At 49.4% G+C, this 18,967-nt stretch overlaps 1 protein-coding gene across 1 annotated transcript in view; it reads left to right on the top strand.

The window, feature by feature from the left end:
* Positions 1-18,967, top strand: part of Ksr2 (kinase suppressor of ras 2) — a 333,604-nt gene that overhangs the window by 119,121 nt on the left and 195,516 nt on the right. The window contains exon 4 of the mRNA XM_051161630.1: positions 11,423-11,939. Coding sequence (XP_051017587.1) covers positions 11,423-11,939 — 517 coding nt within the window. The remainder of the gene's footprint in view (positions 1-11,422; positions 11,940-18,967) is intronic.

Genomic DNA, 18,967 nt, shown 5'->3' with positions numbered 1-18,967 from the left:
TTACTTTTAGACTCTTTGTGAGGCACCACGTTGCCATGGGAGCCTGTGGCAAAGCAGAAACTACTCACTCCAGAAAGCAATAGCGAGAGGGAGAAACTGAAACCCCAAAATATTCATGGAGAGTGTTCCCCTGTGACCTGAAGATCTCTTTAGGCCTCATCCCTTAGCCCACCTCCCTATCTATCCTTTAACAAAGGGGTCTCCAGGAAGGGAGACATTAATGTCTTTCAAAGCCCTACCTCTGAGTAACACAACCCCAGCATTTGGACTCTTGGGGGTACACATACAATGGCTCTCATGGACCCATCCAAATGTGGTCCCATAACTCTTGTATCAGGCCACCCTTAGGGCTAGTCACTCAGGACGGAATTATGTGGACAGTGACATTTGTGTTGCCGAATTCTGCATGCGTAGTTCTGCCCCACTCTGATTTTTATCAGTCAAAGAGGCTTAATTATTTTTTGAGCCCAGAGGGATACTCTTAAAGACACATTTGTTCTTTATCTCTGGGCTCCGGGGGGCGAAGTTCTAAATATAGCCTTTGAGGTGAAGCTCAGTGGGTGGGGAGTGGGGGCCCCAGCAGCGGGTGGGGAGCTGGGAGAGAGTGGCGGCTGGGAACCTGCTTGTGTAAAGCTCCTCCCACTGGAGCTAGTGTCAATTTGTGCCTGGGCCTGTGATATCCGGAGCAGACAGGAAGTCCCAGGATGTGACCTCTGACCTCCAGGGGTTAGAGGTCTGAGCGTAGGTATGGTAGGTTTGCCACTCACAGGCAAGTGGGGTTGGGTGATTTTGGGTGGCAGCTGGCACCATCTTTGGTTGGGTCTTTATCACATTGGCCTGTGGGTCCCCATGGTCCAATCCTTTGACTCCCCTGCTGTCTGTGCTCTGGGCCCCGGGGCCCCCAGGTTTTTCTCCAGCCTGTCACATCCTTGGGCATGTTGGCTCCGGGTTGGACACTTGTTCTTTCTTCTTTTCCTAATTAACTGTCACTCACCCTCCAGTCCCGGCGCCTGTGGATCTTCCCAGGGAGACGGTCTCCACTTCTGATCAGTGACATTGTAACTAATTAATGTGGGATTTCCTGCTTTCTGCTGCCTCTTCTGGGTCTAGACAGCCTGTGTTCGATGAAAGATCACGACTCTGCTTATGTCATCTTAGATGTTTTAGTGGTTATATATATTTTTAAAAAGTCAAATCCAACTGACAAGTATTCCTATGGCCATAAAAATACATAATGGAACATGTCATCTTAACCAATCTGAGTGAATTCAGCAACAGAAAGTGCAGTCACATTGGGAAATTGTCTCCCCCATCTCTCTGGAAAATTTCCATCATCAAAACCAGAAACAACCCCATTTTAATTTTTTTCTTGCTTCCTTTTTTCTTTTTGAGACAGGTTTTTATGTTGCCCGGGCTAGCCTCCAACTTACTGTGTAGCTGAGGATAGCCCTGAATTCCTAATCCTCTTGCCTCTACCCCCTAAGCCCTGGGACTCCAGGTATGTGTCAGTACACCCAGTGCAAATTAGTCCCAGCACTGCTCCTAGGCAGAACAAAGTCCATTTTGTACATTTGGCTGTCCCAGATGTTTTGCTCAAGCAGACATATGTAATACGTGTCTGTGTTGTTCCCTAAACACACTGTTTTTTTTTTCTTAAAAGAAGCTATTATTACCATTTTGCTGAGGTGGAGCACATATGCCATGACATTGTGTGGAGCTGGTTCTCTCCTCTCACCTTTATGTAGGTTCCAGAAATTGAACTTAGGTCACTAGGCTTTTGCAGCAAACACCTTTACCCACTGAGCCATTTTGCTGGCCCAGCATGTGGTTTTCCAGAGTCATCTGTGTTGTGCTGGGTGCCAGAGGTTTCTTCCTTTCTGGGGCGCATGTGTGCCCATGTGGCCCGTGTGCATGCACGTATGCGTGTGTGTGTGTGTGTGTGTGTGTGTGTGTGTGTGTGTGTATGCGCATGTGCATGTGTGTGTATGTGTGTGTAGAAGCCAGAGTTCAACCTCTGGGATCCAAACCCATATCTCTGGTCCTATTAGGTTCTGTGTCCCCAGAAAGACCTTATCTGGATAGGGGCTCAATCTGGGGTCTGCTGTAGATGACGGGGATTAAACATGTCAAAATTTACCCAAAACCCTCACCTTGGAGTCGCCTCCATTCCTTTCTGGCTTTGTGTGGAGACAGTGCGAATAAACACACTGACCTCCTGGCACACCAGTCTGGGAAGCCTTTGCTGAGGCTGTCTGTGGGGGGAAACTGAGCCGTGAGGGCAGGTAGGGCCCTGCAGAAGCTGTGAGGCACTCAGCTGGAAGACGAAGGGGGTTGGAAAGCCTCTCCCAACGTCGCTCATCTAGAGATAAAAATAGCGAGCCTTGAGGCACCCAGGGCCTTCTAACGTTGCCTTTAGCTCCCTGGAATCCACAGACACGAGCAGTTCGAGAACTAATATAACGCCTGTCACTCAAGGGAGGCAGTGTTAGAATGACAGAGCTTTCTGGAATCATCCCTGTCTCAGAGGTCAGCCTTTCCTAGCCTGGCTCCTCCTGCCATGGCTTTTATTCTGTGGTTCTCATGGGGGCTGGGCTGGGCAGGACTCCATTGTCTCTGCCCTCACATCCCTACCTCAAGACCCGTGTGGTAGCCTGTCCTGGGAGAGCTGAGCGTGGAGAAAGGCACAGCTGTCTTTACGATGGAAGCCAATGGAGGCAGAGTCAAAATCTAGACACCATCCTGCCGTCTCTAGCACACGTGACCCCTTCAACTACAGGTCTGTGTTTTGCAGTTTTAGTGATCCACAGTCAAAAACGTTCGATGTAAAAAAAAAAATCCTCAAACCATCTATGGGTTTTATATCACACATTATTCTGAGTAACATGGAGAAGCCTTGAGCCAACCGGCTCTGCCTGTCTGGGACAGGGAGAGTCCCTCTGTGCGATGGGTGCACACTGCGTATGCTACCCCCCTCTTACTCAGATGCTCTCTTGGTTGTTTGATCGAATCTTGAGGTGTCTGTGCTGCATATATTGCCCTCACATTACTCATTTAGGGGTCCTGTTAATCTTCTGACCCTCTGTTGGAGTGACCGCAATGTGATGTTACGCTCTCGTTAGTCACTCAGCCCTGTTAGTGTACTGATCCTGCTGGAGTGTCCACACCGTATATGCTACCCTCCCATTCTTTATGTAGACGCTCTCTTGCTTGTCCAGTCAGCTGTGGGCATGTTGTGGTAGTTTTAGGCAAGTCACTTTTGGTACCGAATGAGATTTACCCCTAAAGCATAAACGTGGTGATGCTGTTGCAGTGGACGTGCCAAAGAGGAGCCTTGAAGCCCCTTCTGTAAGTGAAAAGGCCAACATTCTTGACAGCGTAAGGAAAGAAAAGAGCTCATGTGTGGCGCTTGCTAAGAGTGACAGTTAGAACCAGTTTCTCTGTGAAATGGTGATGGCGAGGAGGGAGTCTCTGCCCGCGGTGCCCATGGGGTATGGAAGCCCCTGTTGACATTCCGTGTGGGTCTGTAGGTGCCAGCGGTCCATGTAGCGCATGGCCTTACCCAGGGCATCTGTGTGGGTCATGGCCTATATCCCCACCCTTAAGGATCATGGTGCAAACGACAGTAGCATTGTGACAACTTGAATCTGAGGCTCTTTCAAGTCAGCCATTTGAATCACTTGTCAAATATCGATTGAAACAAGATATGACTCATACATTGAGACAAAGAAGTATAAACTATATGCAAACAAATAAGTATAAGCCAATGCTAACGGCAACTCTGAGTGGCAGGCCCTGGGCAGGGCTGTGGCGGCACCTTAGCTGAGGTAACCTGTCTTGATCAGGATTCCAGCCGGCAAGATGGATGACAAACCAATACAGGTGAGGAGAGTTAATTCCCACGCTTTGTGGATTCCATACGCATGAACTCACCAAGTTTCTGAAATGTATTTATCATCCCAAATCAAGAGTTGCATATACCGAGTGGCAGAACACTCCAGTCCTTTGGTGTACATGCTCCCAAGTGAGATGGAGCGAGGCCACACTCTACTACTACATGTTGTGGCTTTTAGAATATGTATGATGGTTCATATTGACCATCAACGTGACAGGAGCTCAAACCACCAAGGAGACAAGCCTGTGGGCATGCCCCTGTGAAGTTACCTAGGTTGTGTTAACTGAGATGAGAGGACCGCTCCCCCTAAGCATAGATCCTGGACTGAATAAAAAGGAAAAAGTGGGCCAAGCACCAGTGTTTATTTCTCTCTGCTTCCTGACTGTGAATGTGAGCAGTTAGTACACTTTCCTACCGCCATGCCTTCCCCATAGGTGAGGGTGAGTGGGGTGGGTGTGAATGGGTAAGGATGAGTGTGAATGGGTGGGGATGGGTGTGAATGGGTGAAGGTGGGTGTGAATGGGTGAGGGTGGGTGTGAATGGGTGGGGATGGGTGTGAATGGGTGGGGATGGGTGTGAATGGATGGGTGTGAATGGGTGAGGGTGGGTGTGAATGGATGGGGATGGGTGTGAATGGATGGGGATGGGTGTGAATGGGTGAGGATGTGTGGGGGTGGGTAGGGATGGATAAGGTAATGGATGAAGATGGGTGGGGATGGGTGGAGATGGATGAGGATGAGCGGTATGGGTGGTGATGGGTAAGGAGAGGTGAGGATGGGTGGGAATAGGTGTGAATGAGTGGGGGTGGATGAGGATGGATGTGTCAAGCCTTTTCTAGATGTAATGAGGTTACTCCTTAGAGCATCAGTTCTCTACCTGTGGATTGCATTTGACAGCCATCTATCTCCAAATATATTATACTATGTATGATTCATTGCAGTAGCAGAATTACAGTTATGGAGTAGCAATGAAATAATTTTATGGTTGGGGTCACCGCAGCATGAGGAACTGTGTTCAAGAATTGCAGCATCAGGAAGGTTGAGAACACACATCCTGGCTCCGCAGTGGAAACACACTAACGCCAATGGAAAGTAGGTTTCCCATTTTGGACATTTAATCCTTCAAGCTGAGGGGATTGACTCTGCATGGCGGATATAGTGTCACAACCAAGAAACAGGCTCTGCCACCAGACCCCATGGATGAAGTGGGATCTCAGCCTTGGCCAAATGATGTTTCTCAGGGCTTTAATTTTCTCACAGGATTGTAATGAGAGTGTAATGAAGTGAGGTGGAAGGGGAAGGGAAGGCAGGAAGGAGCCCGGACCACAGTCAACACACAGCGTCTCAACTGTGGCCACCGATAAACATGCTTTGCTGAACACCCACCAGGATGGAAATGGTGATGGTGATGATGATGATGGTGATGACGGTGATGATGGTGATGATGGTGGTGACGGTAGTGATGGTGATGATGATGGTGGTGATGCTGATGATGGTGGTGATGGTAGTAATGACAATGATGATGGTAGTAATGGTGATGATGATGATGATGCTGCTGCTGCTGCTGCTGGTGGTGATGATAATAATGAAACCAGTAATAAAAGGACAGGGAAAAATGAGAACCACTGCATGCAGTGGATGGGAATGAAGAATGGCACAGCCAACCAGGACAAATGTGTAGTGGCTTCTTGGGTGGTTAAAGAGAGTTGCCACCTGGCCCAGCAATTCTACTCCTACATTTTGCTCAAGGCATTGGAAACAGCTGCGCAAATACTGGTTCATGCATGTTCCTCGCAACACCGTGGAAGTCAACACTGTGTAAGTCAACACTGTGTGCTGTGTCCATCGGCCGTTGAGTAGAGACACAAGGTGTGCTCCCAGTGTTGATGTCAGCCACGGGAAGGAAGCACAGGACCATGTTGCAGTGTAAATAAACCCTTAACATGGTACAGAGTGAATCAGGCACTAATCACCACACATAGCACAATCCCAGTGATAGGAAAGATGCAGGGAGGACAAATCCACAGGTGGGAGAAAAGGGGAAAGGAGGGCGATCACTGATGGGGACAAGCCTTACTTCTGGGTGCGGAGCTCACCTTGAACTTGGTGGCGCAGCCATGGCACAACACTGTGGGCAGTCTGAGGAGATGGCTCAGCTGGTGAATTACCTGGTATGTAAGCATGAGGGTGTGAATCATGGCAGGTGGGGTAGAGCCTTCACTTCATGGCAGCCAGGGACACCAGGAAAGAGAGACAAGAAGAGACTGGGGATGAAGGCACCTCTCAGTGACTCCTTTCCTCCAATGAGGCCCCACCTTCCACAGCTCCAGGGGTACCTCTGCCTATTCTGATTGAGGATCCAACAGTGGCTGAAGCCAGCCTCTGGGACAAAGCCATTAGGTCTGATCATCCCTGGAAAAGTGAGGCAGACATGCCCAGAGGCATGCTGGGACAATCTCCTGAGCATTTCTTATTTAGTGAACTTGGCCATCAGGACTGTGGTCGCAGTGTATACTCAGCAGATTGTACCTCCCAGTATTACTAGCAGCTCGTAGAGCACACACACATTCATGTGCACACATCTATGAGCATAGAGGCCTGTGGTTGGCATCAGGTGTCTTTTGACGTCATTCTTTACCTTATGTACTTTGTCAGAGTCTCAGAGAGAGAGAGAGAGAGAGAGAGAGAGAGAGAGAGAGAGAGAGAGAGAGAGAGAGAGAGAGAGAGAAAGAGAGACAGACAGACAGACAGAGAGCACCTCCGTGAGATTGGCCTGTGAGCATGTGTGTGGGGTGCTTTCTTAAGTAATGATTGACATTTTAGGGTCCAGCCCACTGTGGGTGGTGCCATCCCTGTGCAGGAAGTCCTAGGTGAGTGGTATAAGAGAGCAAGCAGAGAAAGCCACAGGGAGCCAGCCAGAAAGCTATGCTCCTCCTTGGTCTCTGCTTCAGTTCCTGCCTCCAGGTTCCTGCCTTGACTTCTCTCAGCGATGGACTGTGATGGGAATATGTAAGCCAAATAAACCCTTTCCTCCCCAGGTTGGCTGTGGTATTGATCAGAGCAATTAAAGACAAGCAAGGACTGGTCCTGGTGTTTGTGTTTTACCCACCGAGACACATCTGTAGACTCAGAAAATAATTTTACGCTGTATTTTTAGCATGTCCATGTCTGCAGTGTAGCTGGTCACATGGGGTCTGCCATGGAACTTTCCACTTGGTGCTTCCTGGTGGCCCCGGAAAGGTTTTTGGGCTTTGCAGCATTTTACATGTTGGATCAGGGATCAGGACTTCTTTTAACTGATAATCCTAGCAACTGCCGTTCCTAGACTTTAACTTACCCCGAGTCTGGGAAATTATTCTCAAGCCATGCATGCCTGCAGATTCTGCTTCCTACTTACCTGATAGTTAGAGTGATTAAAACACCGAGAGCTTTGGAATATCCAGGGAAGTTCCAGGCTCCAGTGTGCAGGTCTAGAACGGTGGGGGTGGGGCCCACCGAGCCCACCCAGCTCCCGGGCTGCTTCCTGCCTGACGCTGGCTCCCAAGTCCAGACAACTCCTCAGCCCTGCATTTCCCTGTTTGGGCGGCTTCAATGGGGGAGGGACAAAGAAGGCAAGCACTTGCCTAGACATTCTAAGATCGGTTTCTCCCTCTCGAGTGGCTTTTATTTCTCCCAGTCCCTTATCAGAGAATGTCAAAAAGAAAAAAAGAAAAAAACCCATGCCTTGAAATTCCTTTAATCAGCCCTCAGACCTTTCATTTCTTAAAATCTATTCCCTTCTCCCCGCCCATCTCAAGACTTGAAATAAAATGATTTTTTTCCCCCCCAGAAATGAGTGACAGGAGGCGAGGGTGACGATTAATAACCCTGGAGCCGGTGCCACCACACCTTCCCTATTTAAAGTGAAAAATTACCTTTTTTCCCCTTAGACTTTATTAAAAAGGATCAAAGGTGGGGAGGGGGGTTGCTGATAGCACACAGCCCATCAGCCAGGCGCCACTGACACTTCAGTGTTGCCGAGTCGATTCTTCTGGTTGAGCAGTTTGGGCAGTGAAAGGACACTTTGCACTTCCTGGGTCCCTGGACTTCTGGGTGTGGAGAGGAAGCAGATTTGCCAGGGAGGGGAATGTGGTGGGTGGAGGGGGGAATGTCTTCCTTTTTATCTCTCTACTTTTGAAGAAATACTTTGTGGGGGTGACTCCCCGAAACCAGTGTCTGTCTGTCTGTCTGTCTGTCTGTCCATGGAGGACCAGTGGGGTCATGGGCAGCAGCGGGTGTCCCCCTCTGCTGTCAGCAGCAGGATATTGTGTGATAAATGGGAAAAGTGAAGGTGCTGGTTCTCATGTACTGTGGGATTCCGATCAAGTCCCCTCGTTCATTCAAATCACGATTAAATAGGGCAGTGACCCACTTCCAGGAAGATGGGGTGACTGAACCCCTAACTCTCAGACTAGCCACTGCCTTCCAAACATTGTTTTCCTTCTTATTTGTTATTTTAAAAAAAATTATGTGTGTGTAGGTGTGTATCTGTGTGGGTGTGTGCATGTGAGTGCAAGTGCCCTCAGAGGCCAGAAGAGGGCACCATATCCCCGTGGGGCTGGAGTTACATGTGCTTGTGACCCTCCTATGTGGGTTCTGGGGAGTGAACTTGTGTCTTTCACAACAGCAATGTCCTATTTTAGACATTGCGCCCTCTCTCCAGACCCAGCTTCCACCCCCATTTAAGACAGGAACGTTTTTTGTTGTTGTTTGCTTTTTGAGGCAGGGTCCGTCTATGTAACCCTGAGTGGCCGGGAACTCACAGAGATCTACCTCCCCTCTGGGCTGGGATTAAATGTGTGTGCCACCATACCTGGCCTGATGTGTCAGTTTCGATGACTCTTCTCAGTGTTTAGCACACGTGGACCTTTCCCCTAGGTAGCCATGCTAGGGGTGTAGCTAGCACAAGCCCACACACTCACAGTCTCCAGGGCTTGGAGTCTAGCAGCAAAGCGCAGGCTCCAACCCCTCTGTCCCCTGCCTCTCCCTCCCCTGTATCTGGTGGGTGACAGTTAGTACCCTCCCGTCCCATGGCTTGTTGCTACACCCCCTCCAGGCTCTCTCTCTCCATCTTCCCTCCACTCCTATAGCTTCCCTATATTGAGACAAGGTATTGGTGTGCAGCCCAGGTGGCCTGGAACTTGCTGTGTAGCCCAGGATGACATTGTACTTGTGACCTTTCTGCCTCTGTCTCTTGGGCACCTAGGATGGCATCTCTGTGCACCATGCTGGTTCCTCTCCTCTCCGTAGGACTGCAGCTAGTTAGGGAGGGCCTTACCCAGGATGAACTTGGCTCACTTCCATCCGCAGAGACTTTATTTGCAAATAGGGTGTTGGTGTTAAGATGGCAACCTGTGGCATTGCTGGACCGTTTCACTCACATCTCTGTCCTGAGGTTGAAGCAAGACCACATGGCACTAAGCCCCCTGTCCCCCCAACCCCCAGCTCTGCATCTTCCGATTTGAGCTGCATTGTGCTGTCCACGCAGCGAGCGAGGGGGGAAAGGTCAGCTCATGAGTGGGTCTTTACTTTTGTTCAGTTCAGCTGTCACCTGAGAAGCCCAATCCATGTTCTTCATTGTGGGTCGCCTCTGCAATGAGCTCTGTTCTTTTTGGCAGAGTTCTGGAAGACATAAAAATCTAACTGACACAATAGCAAAGTCAGCCCTTCCTGTTCCCAGACCTCTGTCTACTGGTCCCTCAGCCTGGGGGACCATGCTTCACTGTTGGCATGGTAACCCCTCTGCCAGCTGACAAGTGACCTCCGGGGAGGTGGTGGTGGACATTGCCTTATCAGGTCCCAAGGAAGCCTCCTCTCTTCCCTCCCCTCTCTCCTCTTTACTATTCCTGTTTTTGTCGTGCTGGGGATCAAAATCAGGGCCTTGCCCATCTTAGGCCGGAGCACAACCGCCAAGTCTCACCCCAAGCCCTCCAGTTTCTCAACTGAACTGCTTGCTTTGGTTTTGGATGCCTGGGACAGGGACTTGCTGTGATGCTTGGGGTAACTGAAGGTTTTCATTGGGGCACTTGTGGATCCACATAGAGCTGTAAGAAAAGACTACAGAAGGTTCTGGAAGGCTTGGCTTCTTGGCATTCTTGCCCGATAGCATCACAACCAGGGTATTTATAAGGATGGAGTCCAATCTTGCCCAGGTGTGTCTGGCATTGTGTGTGTGTGTGTGTGTGTGTGTGTGTGTGTGGTGTGTGCGTGCCTGTGACTATGCATTTGACTCTTCATAATGTTGTGCCAAGGTGGGCTCACGTGTCTACACCACTGTCAAAATACTGAACTGCATGCATCTCTGCTGTTGCTATTTTATTTGTTTTTTTGTTTTTTGTTTTTTGTTTTGTTTTGTTTTGAGACAGGGTTTCTTTGTGTAGCCTTGGCTGTCCTAGACTCACTTTGTAGACAAGGCTGGCCTCGAACTCACAGCGATCCGCCTGCCTCTGCCTCCCGAGTGCTGGGATTAAAGGCGTGCGCCACCACGCCTGGCTCTGTTGCTATTTTATAGCCACATGCACTTTCCTTATATCCCCTCATTCCCCACGCTGACATCTGCCAACCATGTCTAAAGAGTTGTGGAAGTGGAGCCAGAGAGCGAATCCTGTAACATTTGTCCCCTTGTGCTCCCTGGAGACCCACCCGAGCTCTGTGCATGGATGCAGCAGTGTCACGTCCCTGGTTTGTGTATGAACCATCCGTCTTCATCCCAAATATCACACACTCTGCTTCCTTCCTAGTAACCACGTGAAAGGCCTCCAGGGATGCGTTTGCTTGTCCATCAGGTCCGGGTCCATATTGGGGTCAGGTATTAAGATGTGCCCCATCGGGAAGCATTGTTTTAAAAGTAGAGCACCCCGATACTGTTGAATGGTGGGGACTCATAAAAGGCGAGGGCTGACTGCTTTGCTTTACCAAGTCTTTGGGGTGTGGGCTGGGCCAAGTGGTGTAATCAGATGTTGGACACGTGCCTGTGATGTAGTGTCTGTGTGTACTAATGTGCGTGGGGCATAATGAGCACATGGTCCTGTGCATATGACATAGTGAGCGTGTCGTCTATATGCACGGTCTAATGTAGAGCGCGCTGCTACAGGATGTGACATGTATACACTTTGATGTGGTCTGACGTGTGTGTGTGTGATGAGGCGAGTGGTGCAGCAATGTCTATGATGGCACATGTGTGTTGTGTGGGGTCCCTATGGTGGGATGTGCATACGATGCGGTGAGCTAAATGCAAGGTGATCGACACATGAGGTATGCAGGAGGTGTGTGTGTGCACACAGCATGAGGTGTGTGGCCTGAGGTGTGAAGGGAATGTGCAGATTGGGTAAGGTGCATAAAATACGCTATGCTGACTGTAACTTGCTGAGATGTGAGCTGCGCATGGCGTGACGCATGCGTGGTAAGGTGAGGATGGCGGATCTCTGCCCATGGCAAGCCCACCCCCTTCCGTTCCCTTACTGCGTCTTTCTTCTCCTTTGCCCCTATTCAGGAGGGAATCTGTCCAAACAAGACTGGATCATCCAGTGGCCCACCACGGAGCCAGGGCCACAGGAGAACAACCCTGTGTGTCCCCCGGAGCCCAGCCCGTGGATCCGCACCCACCTCTCCCAGAGCCCCAGGATCCAGTCCAAATGTGTCCAGCACTTCTGTCATACCAGCCCTACGCCGGGGGCCCCTGTGTACACCCATGTGGACAGACTCACTGTGGATGTCTACCAGAGCTTGTGCCCGCCGCCACCCCTGGAATCAGGCCACCGCTCCCTGCCCCCATCGCCCCGGCAGCGGCACGCAGTCCGCACCCCACCTCGCACCCCAAATATTGTTACCACCGTGACCCCACCTGGCACGCCGCCCATGAGGAGAAAAAACAAGCTGAAGCCTCCGGGGACTCCACCGCCTTCCTCTCGGAAGCTCATCCACCTTATCCCTGGTTTCACGGCACTGCACAGGAGCAAATCCCACGAGTTTCAGCTCGGGAACCGTGTAGACGAGGCCACCACACCCAAGTGAGTGGGGCCAGTGGGTGCTCTGGGGTGGCTGAACCCAAGGGGCTGAGCCTCTGGGGAAGTCGGGAACAAACAGTCTTGTGCTTGTGGGTCTAGGCAGCTTTGCCCTGTGTGTTCTGAGAAAGTGGGTTAGATGGAATTTTCTGGAGCTGACTATTAATTTTTTAACATAAAGTCCTTTAATATTTCTGAGTGATTGGTAGGCATAGTCACAGCTTGGGGCTAAATCTAAGCTGTGGCCCCATTTTAGTAGATAGGACTCACTGGCACACAGCCAAGCCATCCTGTTAGTGTTGCCTGGGAGTATTTTGGGGGGAACACTGGCAGGCTTGGTTATGGCCCACCGAACCAGAGATGCTTAATCTTTAAATGGAGGCTGGAAAAGTTTCCTGGCCCCTGCAGAGTCACCTTCCTGCTGGCCCTAGACAGAGGGAAAAGTTACATGCTAGCCTTGAAGAATCTGGTAGGCACGTTAAAATGAGATTAAAAAAAAAAAAAAAAAAGCTTGCTGACTACCAGAATAGTTATCATTCCAATACAGGGTAAATGTAAAATGTGGGTATTAAGGCATTCTTTGTTTTTTATGAGGTCTTTGAAATCCAGGCTCCTCTTAGGTGAGGGTGGTGGTGCGGAACTGTAGGGGAGGAGGCAGAAGGCTCCTGCGGCTGTGAGGCCTGGGCACATAACAGAGATGACACCAAAAAACTAGGCAGGGAGCGACAACACGCATGACCTTTAAAAGTCAGGGGTCATCTGAGTGTCCTTCAGCAGCTGTGTGAGGAGGCAAGGTGGGCCTCTCCATACAGGGGGAGAGTATTCAGCAGTCAGAAGGGGGCAATTCTGATGCCTGCTATGACAAGACAGCTGAGACTAGGCTGAGTGACAGAAGCCAGACACAGAAGTTCAGAGCTGGAGACAGGAAGTAGAGCGGCGGTGGCTGGGGTTAGGGAGAGAGCAATGGGATGCCACTGTCCAATGGGAACAGAATTTGGGATGAGAAAATTCTCTGGAACTGGTTCATGCCATGTATACAACCTGTGAATCCACTGAACAGCTTTGAGGTTACATGCAAAACGACTCAAAATAGTCGATTGTATGTTAAGTTTTACTTTGCCACAAACAAGAAGATTAGGATCCTTTCAACTGGGGGTTCGTAAACTGTGAAAGGCCAGGCAGTAAATACGGGTAAATATGCTTGGCTGTGCCAGCTGCATGGGTTTGTATTGTCGCTGCTTAACAACCAAAATGGCCTGCCCACAGCAGGTAAGAAAGTGGGCGGGCCATGTTCCAATAAAACTTTATTTATAAAAACAGCTAGGGAGGTCGGTTCCCTTCTGAGGTGCTGTGGAGGGGAGAGTGAGATCAGATGAAGGGTGTTCCCACAGCTGGGTACCTTGCAAACAAATTCATCTGGCCCTTCATATGTCAAAGCAGATGAAAGAGGCTTTTCCAATCAGAATTAGATTTCATGTTCATGGTTTCGTGAGAGCCACAGAGATTGAGGCCTGGAGACCTGAGGTGAGGGATGTGGGAGAGAGTCCCAGGAAGGCTAGGTGTGAAACTGCCAAGATGGAAAGTGGTGAGGGGCCTGGGGTCTGCCTCTCACCACCCCTGTGTGAACCTTGAAGCGACTTCCCCCTCTTCAGCCTACAGAGTTTCTAGACCCATAGCAACACACACACACACACACACACACACACACAGACACATTGCTATATATAAAAAATGCTATAGGTCTAGAAACTCTGTCTTTCCCTCTCAGCACTCCTCAGTTGCCTGCAGTTCTTTGTCTAGGGGTGAGTCCCCATGAGACCTACGGCATTTTATCTCATGGCTGGGCTTATGTGAGAGGCTGCCCCTTTGTGTTTTTGGTGTGTTTTCAAGGCAGACCTCTGTCCACAAGAGCTTGGCTTTGATTCTAGACACATCTAACCACTCCTGCCTCGAGGCCTTCCAGGTGGACCCAGTCACATTCGGTGGTGCTGAGATCCCACATCGGCACCCAGGAGGGTTAAGCGTGGCCTGTGATGGTCTTCTGTCTGTGCCAGTACTGAGACTGGTTCTTCCTTAAGAGGGCGGGTCCCTGGCCACCTCCAGGGACTCCCAGATTCACCTTAAGGTGGCAGGAGGAGAGGAGCCTGTGGTCGCTGAGTTCTAACACTAGGACTGGGTGGGTCACTGCAGCCTACACTTAGCCTGTTCCAAGCTGGCCTTGGCTTCCACCAGGAAGTAGCCTTGGGAGCTTGGCTTCGACCCTGCAATGGCTCAGCTCTCCAGAGGTGGTTGGCTGAAGAGCTTGGAATATATTCATGCTTTTGAGTCTGAGGTTATGAGTCATTAGCGGGTGGCGATGTCAATTTAATGGGTTGTGACTGGCATTGGAAAGAAGGAATTGATGGATTTAGAGGAGACTGTATTGGGAAACATGGTGTAGTGAGAGAATCAGGGTTGCATTGTGAGGCTTGTTCACACCTGTGAACGCATACACATATACATGCATATTGTACACACAATATACAAAGGAATGCACACACATGCAAAATCACATATCCATGTGCATGTACACACATACACACATATGTACGTACACACAGACACACATATGCAAAGACACATACATACAAGCACGTATGTATCACACTCTTTGTCCACATTCTTGGGAAGGTGTTGCCTTATCTCTGTCTCTATCTCTGTGTCTCTGTCTCTCTCTATCTCTCTGTCTCTGTCTGTGTGCCTGTATCTCTCTCTCTCTCTCTCTCACTCAGGCTGGGGGGCTTTACCAAAGGAATGCTGGGACTGAGGAAGCCTAAAAAGTCTAGAAAGTATATAAAAGGGGACAGGACCTGTTAATCTGTCCTTTCCTCTTAAAAATCACATTATTTAACTTGTGTGTGTGGGGGGGTGGGTGCGTGTGTGCGCACATGTATGTGACTGTGTACGTGCATGCACATAACTGTTATGATGAATAAAAAGAAAATAAAACGATAAGATAATAAGATGCCAGGCAACAGATATTATATTATTTGAGGTTTATTAAGTGAGTATAAGGAGAGAAAGAAAGGGGGGAGGGGTACCCCAGAGAGAGAGAAAGTAGAGAGAAAGGAAGTAAAGAGAGAGGATAGAGAGAGAAAGAGGGTAGAGAGGAAAGGTAGAGAGAGGGGTAGAGAAAGGTAAGAGAGAGAGAGCCACATTGGGGGGGGGTCTGTTGTTTATGTGGCTCTGGGCAGGGCCACGCCCCCGTGGCAGGTAAGCGATGACATCACAGGTAGGTGGATTGAAGCAGAACCCTAACACACACTGTCTATGCATGTAGAGGTTAGAAGACAGCTTTCCTAGTCAGTCTTACCTTCCACTACGTACATCTTGGGGCTCTAACTCAGGTGGTCATCAGGCTTGGTGGCAAGCAACCCATTTGTAGGCCAAGCTGTTGCTTCTGCTCAGCAAGACTTTGCTTTCTTACCCTCCAAACAGCTAAGCTGGAGAGTGATAGAGAAGGAAACTGCTACCCTGCCACACATATTCTCTCTCTCTCTCTCTCTCTCTCTCTCTCTCTCTCACACACACACATGAACACATACACACACACACACGAACAATACATATACCTGAGCACACAGGAACACATACACGAACCTTCACATAAACATATACATAAACATGAACACACAGGCATGAAGACATATACGTACATGCACACACATATGAACATATGCATACACAAGAACACACACGCACACGAATTCTCTTATAAGCTTTTGTTTCCAAATCTTTTTAAAAGATAATTTTGGCTATGACTTTAATTAGGTAATTCCCAGCTACACCCTTATTTGGAAGCTATAGCTGTATAAAACACAAGAAATAAAAGATAATCCCCCCACCCCTGGTCATAGGGCGCCACGGTAACTACGGATGGTGCTGTGACTGATCCTATAGGCATGTGCTTAGGCTTACATTCATATATGATGTACCCGGTTTCTTTTCTCGCGAGTGGAGCTGCACTCTGCCTTACCAGTGTGACCCACTGTACTTGTCATTCATGAATATGGATAGTTCATTCATGGTTTCCAAGTTTATTTTTCTCTCTGTGTATGTGTATGTGGTATGTGCGTGTGGTGTATGTGTGCTCTGTGTGTGTGTGCGTGAACTCATGTGCACTCAGAGGCCAGAAGAGGAGGTTAGGCGGCCGGTTCTATTACTCTCTGTTGTATGTCTCTGAGGTCTTTCCTGCAGTCTGGAGCCAGGCTATGAGCCTTAGAAACCTTTTCTGTCTCTACCTGATCTCTTGGTGCTAGGGCACAGGAGCATGCACCACTCCTCAGCTTCTTTTGATGGCTGCTGGGGATCTGAACGCAGGTATTCATGCTTGCTCAGCAGCCTTCTTACCCACTGAGCCATCTCCCCAGCCCAGTTCCTCCTGGAAGTCCTCCTGTTTCCCCAAATCATATCTAGAACATTCTCGATGCTTGCCTCTGTTCCTGCAAGGCCTGAGCAGAGGAGGGAACCAGCCTGGGGAGGACCCAAAAATACCTATCTGTTCTGCCTGTGTTTGAACCTCAGGCTTTTCTGTCCAGCTAGTTCAATTGCATGCCCACCCCAGGCAGTATCGTTTGCAGTTTGGAAGAGAACAGGCCTGGCTGAACAGAGTTATTATGTAAATTAGATTTCAGGAGAGATCTTCTTGTCTATTTTAGAAAACCAATTATGTGCAAGTCTTTAAACTCATTGACACATACCTACAGATCACTGTGCTAATTATGACAAGGCAGGCTGACGTAAGGATGAGGGTGGGGCCAGGCAGCGTGCACGCAGATAGCAGATAGCAGAGCAGTCATTAAACTCTATGCCTTTCTGCTTCCAGCTTTTCCTCTCAAGTTTGTCCCTAGGGACACTTGGTCCCAGAGTGACCCAGGAGGTCCAGGGCCACTGCAAGTGTTGTCTCCGTGGCTACGGAGTCATGAGACCCACGTTAAGCAGGTGCGAGAGCTGTCCTTGTCAGGGGACACTGGCTCTTATGATGACTCCCAGGGCTGTGGATCCCTCCTCACATGTTAAAATTCAACTTGAGAATCCCCATTCCCCATACAGCAACCAGAGGCAGTCCCGCCTTGAGCTGGGTGACCTGCTCACAGGCACTGTGGCCTCTTAGGCAGTCAGAGGAAGCAGGAGAGCAGCTTAGGCCTGGGCTCATTTTACCTGAAGCTTCTCTAGAGAACCTTGTCCTCTGAACTTGCTGCTAAATTTTGGCCAAAACTTCCCTCCCTCCCTTCCTCCCTCCCTCCCTTCCCCCTTCCTCTCTTCCTTCTTCCTCCCTCCTTTTCTTTTTCCATCGTCCCTTTGCTGCCTCCCTCCTTCTTTTCCTCCTGTCCTCCCTCCACCCTTCCCTCCCTCCCTCCCTCCCTCCCTCTTTCCTCTCTCCCTCTTTTTCTTTTTCCACCCTCCCTTTGCTGCCTCCCCCCTTCTCGTCCTCCTGTCCTCCCTCCATTCTTCCTTCTCTCCCTCCTCCTCCCTCCCTCCCTCCCTTCCTCTCTCCTCCCATTTCCTTCCCCTCTCCATCTTCCCCTCTTTCTCTCCTGTCTTCACCCCCAAAGTACTGGGGATCAAACCCAGAGCCTCATACACAGAGACAAATGCCACACCACAGAATTTCTTAGTTCCAATCAACGGTGTCTTTCACAGGCCTATGGTTTTTAGATTTGGAACATATGTCCTGTCTGGCCGCTTCTTAGAAGCCTTTTTGCTAACCCTCGCCATTACTCTGCATGAGGAAGTTCCGAGTCCTCCCTTTTCACCTTCAGCATTAATAAATGCCCCTTCTCAATCCCAGGTCCCAGATTCTACTTTGAGGAAACAAGACATATTATTCAGGCATGAAATTAATGCTGTCAGGTGAATCGATATGAAGATCAGATTTGGAAATAGACAGAGACACTTACAAGTCTGTGGCTGTCACCCTGGTCTCTGTCTGAGGAGTCATGTGCAAACAGGGTGGCCATTGGCGGCCGTGAAGCTGTGGTTTTCACCTCCTGATGCTACTATTTGGGCCCAGGGGAGCTGGCCAGGCTAGGCAGGCATCCTAGCACAAGCCCCACTGTGGGGGTGTGGATTTCCACCCATGTTTCTTCAGCTTGGTTAGAAAGCCTCCTTGCCTGATTTTGGAGACACAGGAAGTTATGTTTGAGGTTGAAGTCACAGAGAAGCTCCTGCCAGGCTCCAGCCAGCCATGGCTTTTGTCCCCTTCATAGGTAGGATGTGCTGATGACACCCACCAGCCTCACGTTTCTGCCTAGAACGGGTGGATACAGATGGGCACCTGTGTCATCATGAGTTCAACCTAACAGGTGCAGAGCACAGGGTGTGCCTGACACTGCATATTGTACCTGGTAGACTCTCACAGCCAACAGGATAGCTGGTCAGAGGCACAGGCTGAATGTCCTGTGTCCCAGATGCTTGGGTTTCAGACTTTGAATTTTTCAGATTTCTCATATGCACAGTGAGAGCTCTTAAACCCAAGTTTAAAATTAAAATTTTTGGGTGTCTTATATGCATCTTAAATACACAGCTTGAAAGTAACTTTATGTCTCATTTATTTTATTTGTATGAATGTGTGCATGTGTGTATGTATGTATGGGACAGAGGACAACCCTGATGTGGTTCCTCGGGTGTCATCTACCTATTTTGAGGCAGGGTCTCTCACTGTCTTGGAACTCTCAAAACCAGTCAGTTGTCACTGAGCTTTAGGGACCGACCCACCTCTGCCTCCCCGGGTAGAAGCATGTGGCTCCATGCCTGATTGCATTTCTTTATTTCTTTATGTGGGCTCTGGGGATTGAATCCAGATCCTCATGCTCACAAGGCAAGCACTCTATGGCCTTGGCTGTCACCCTAGCCTTTTATACTACATTTTGAATAAGTTTGCATGCCCCGAAGGATCACACCGATGGTGCCAGGTGGAATGTTCAGAGTCTCAGATATGAAACAATGCAACATCCTGATGCTCCATTACTTGTCAAAGCATATTGCATTTTCTT

This window comes from Acomys russatus, chromosome 19 (assembly GCF_903995435.1).
Source record: "Acomys russatus chromosome 19, mAcoRus1.1, whole genome shotgun sequence".
Taxonomy (NCBI): domain Eukaryota; kingdom Metazoa; phylum Chordata; class Mammalia; order Rodentia; family Muridae; genus Acomys; species Acomys russatus.
The sequence above is the reverse complement of the archived record's forward strand: the minus strand, read 5'-3'. Positions and strand labels throughout refer to the sequence as shown.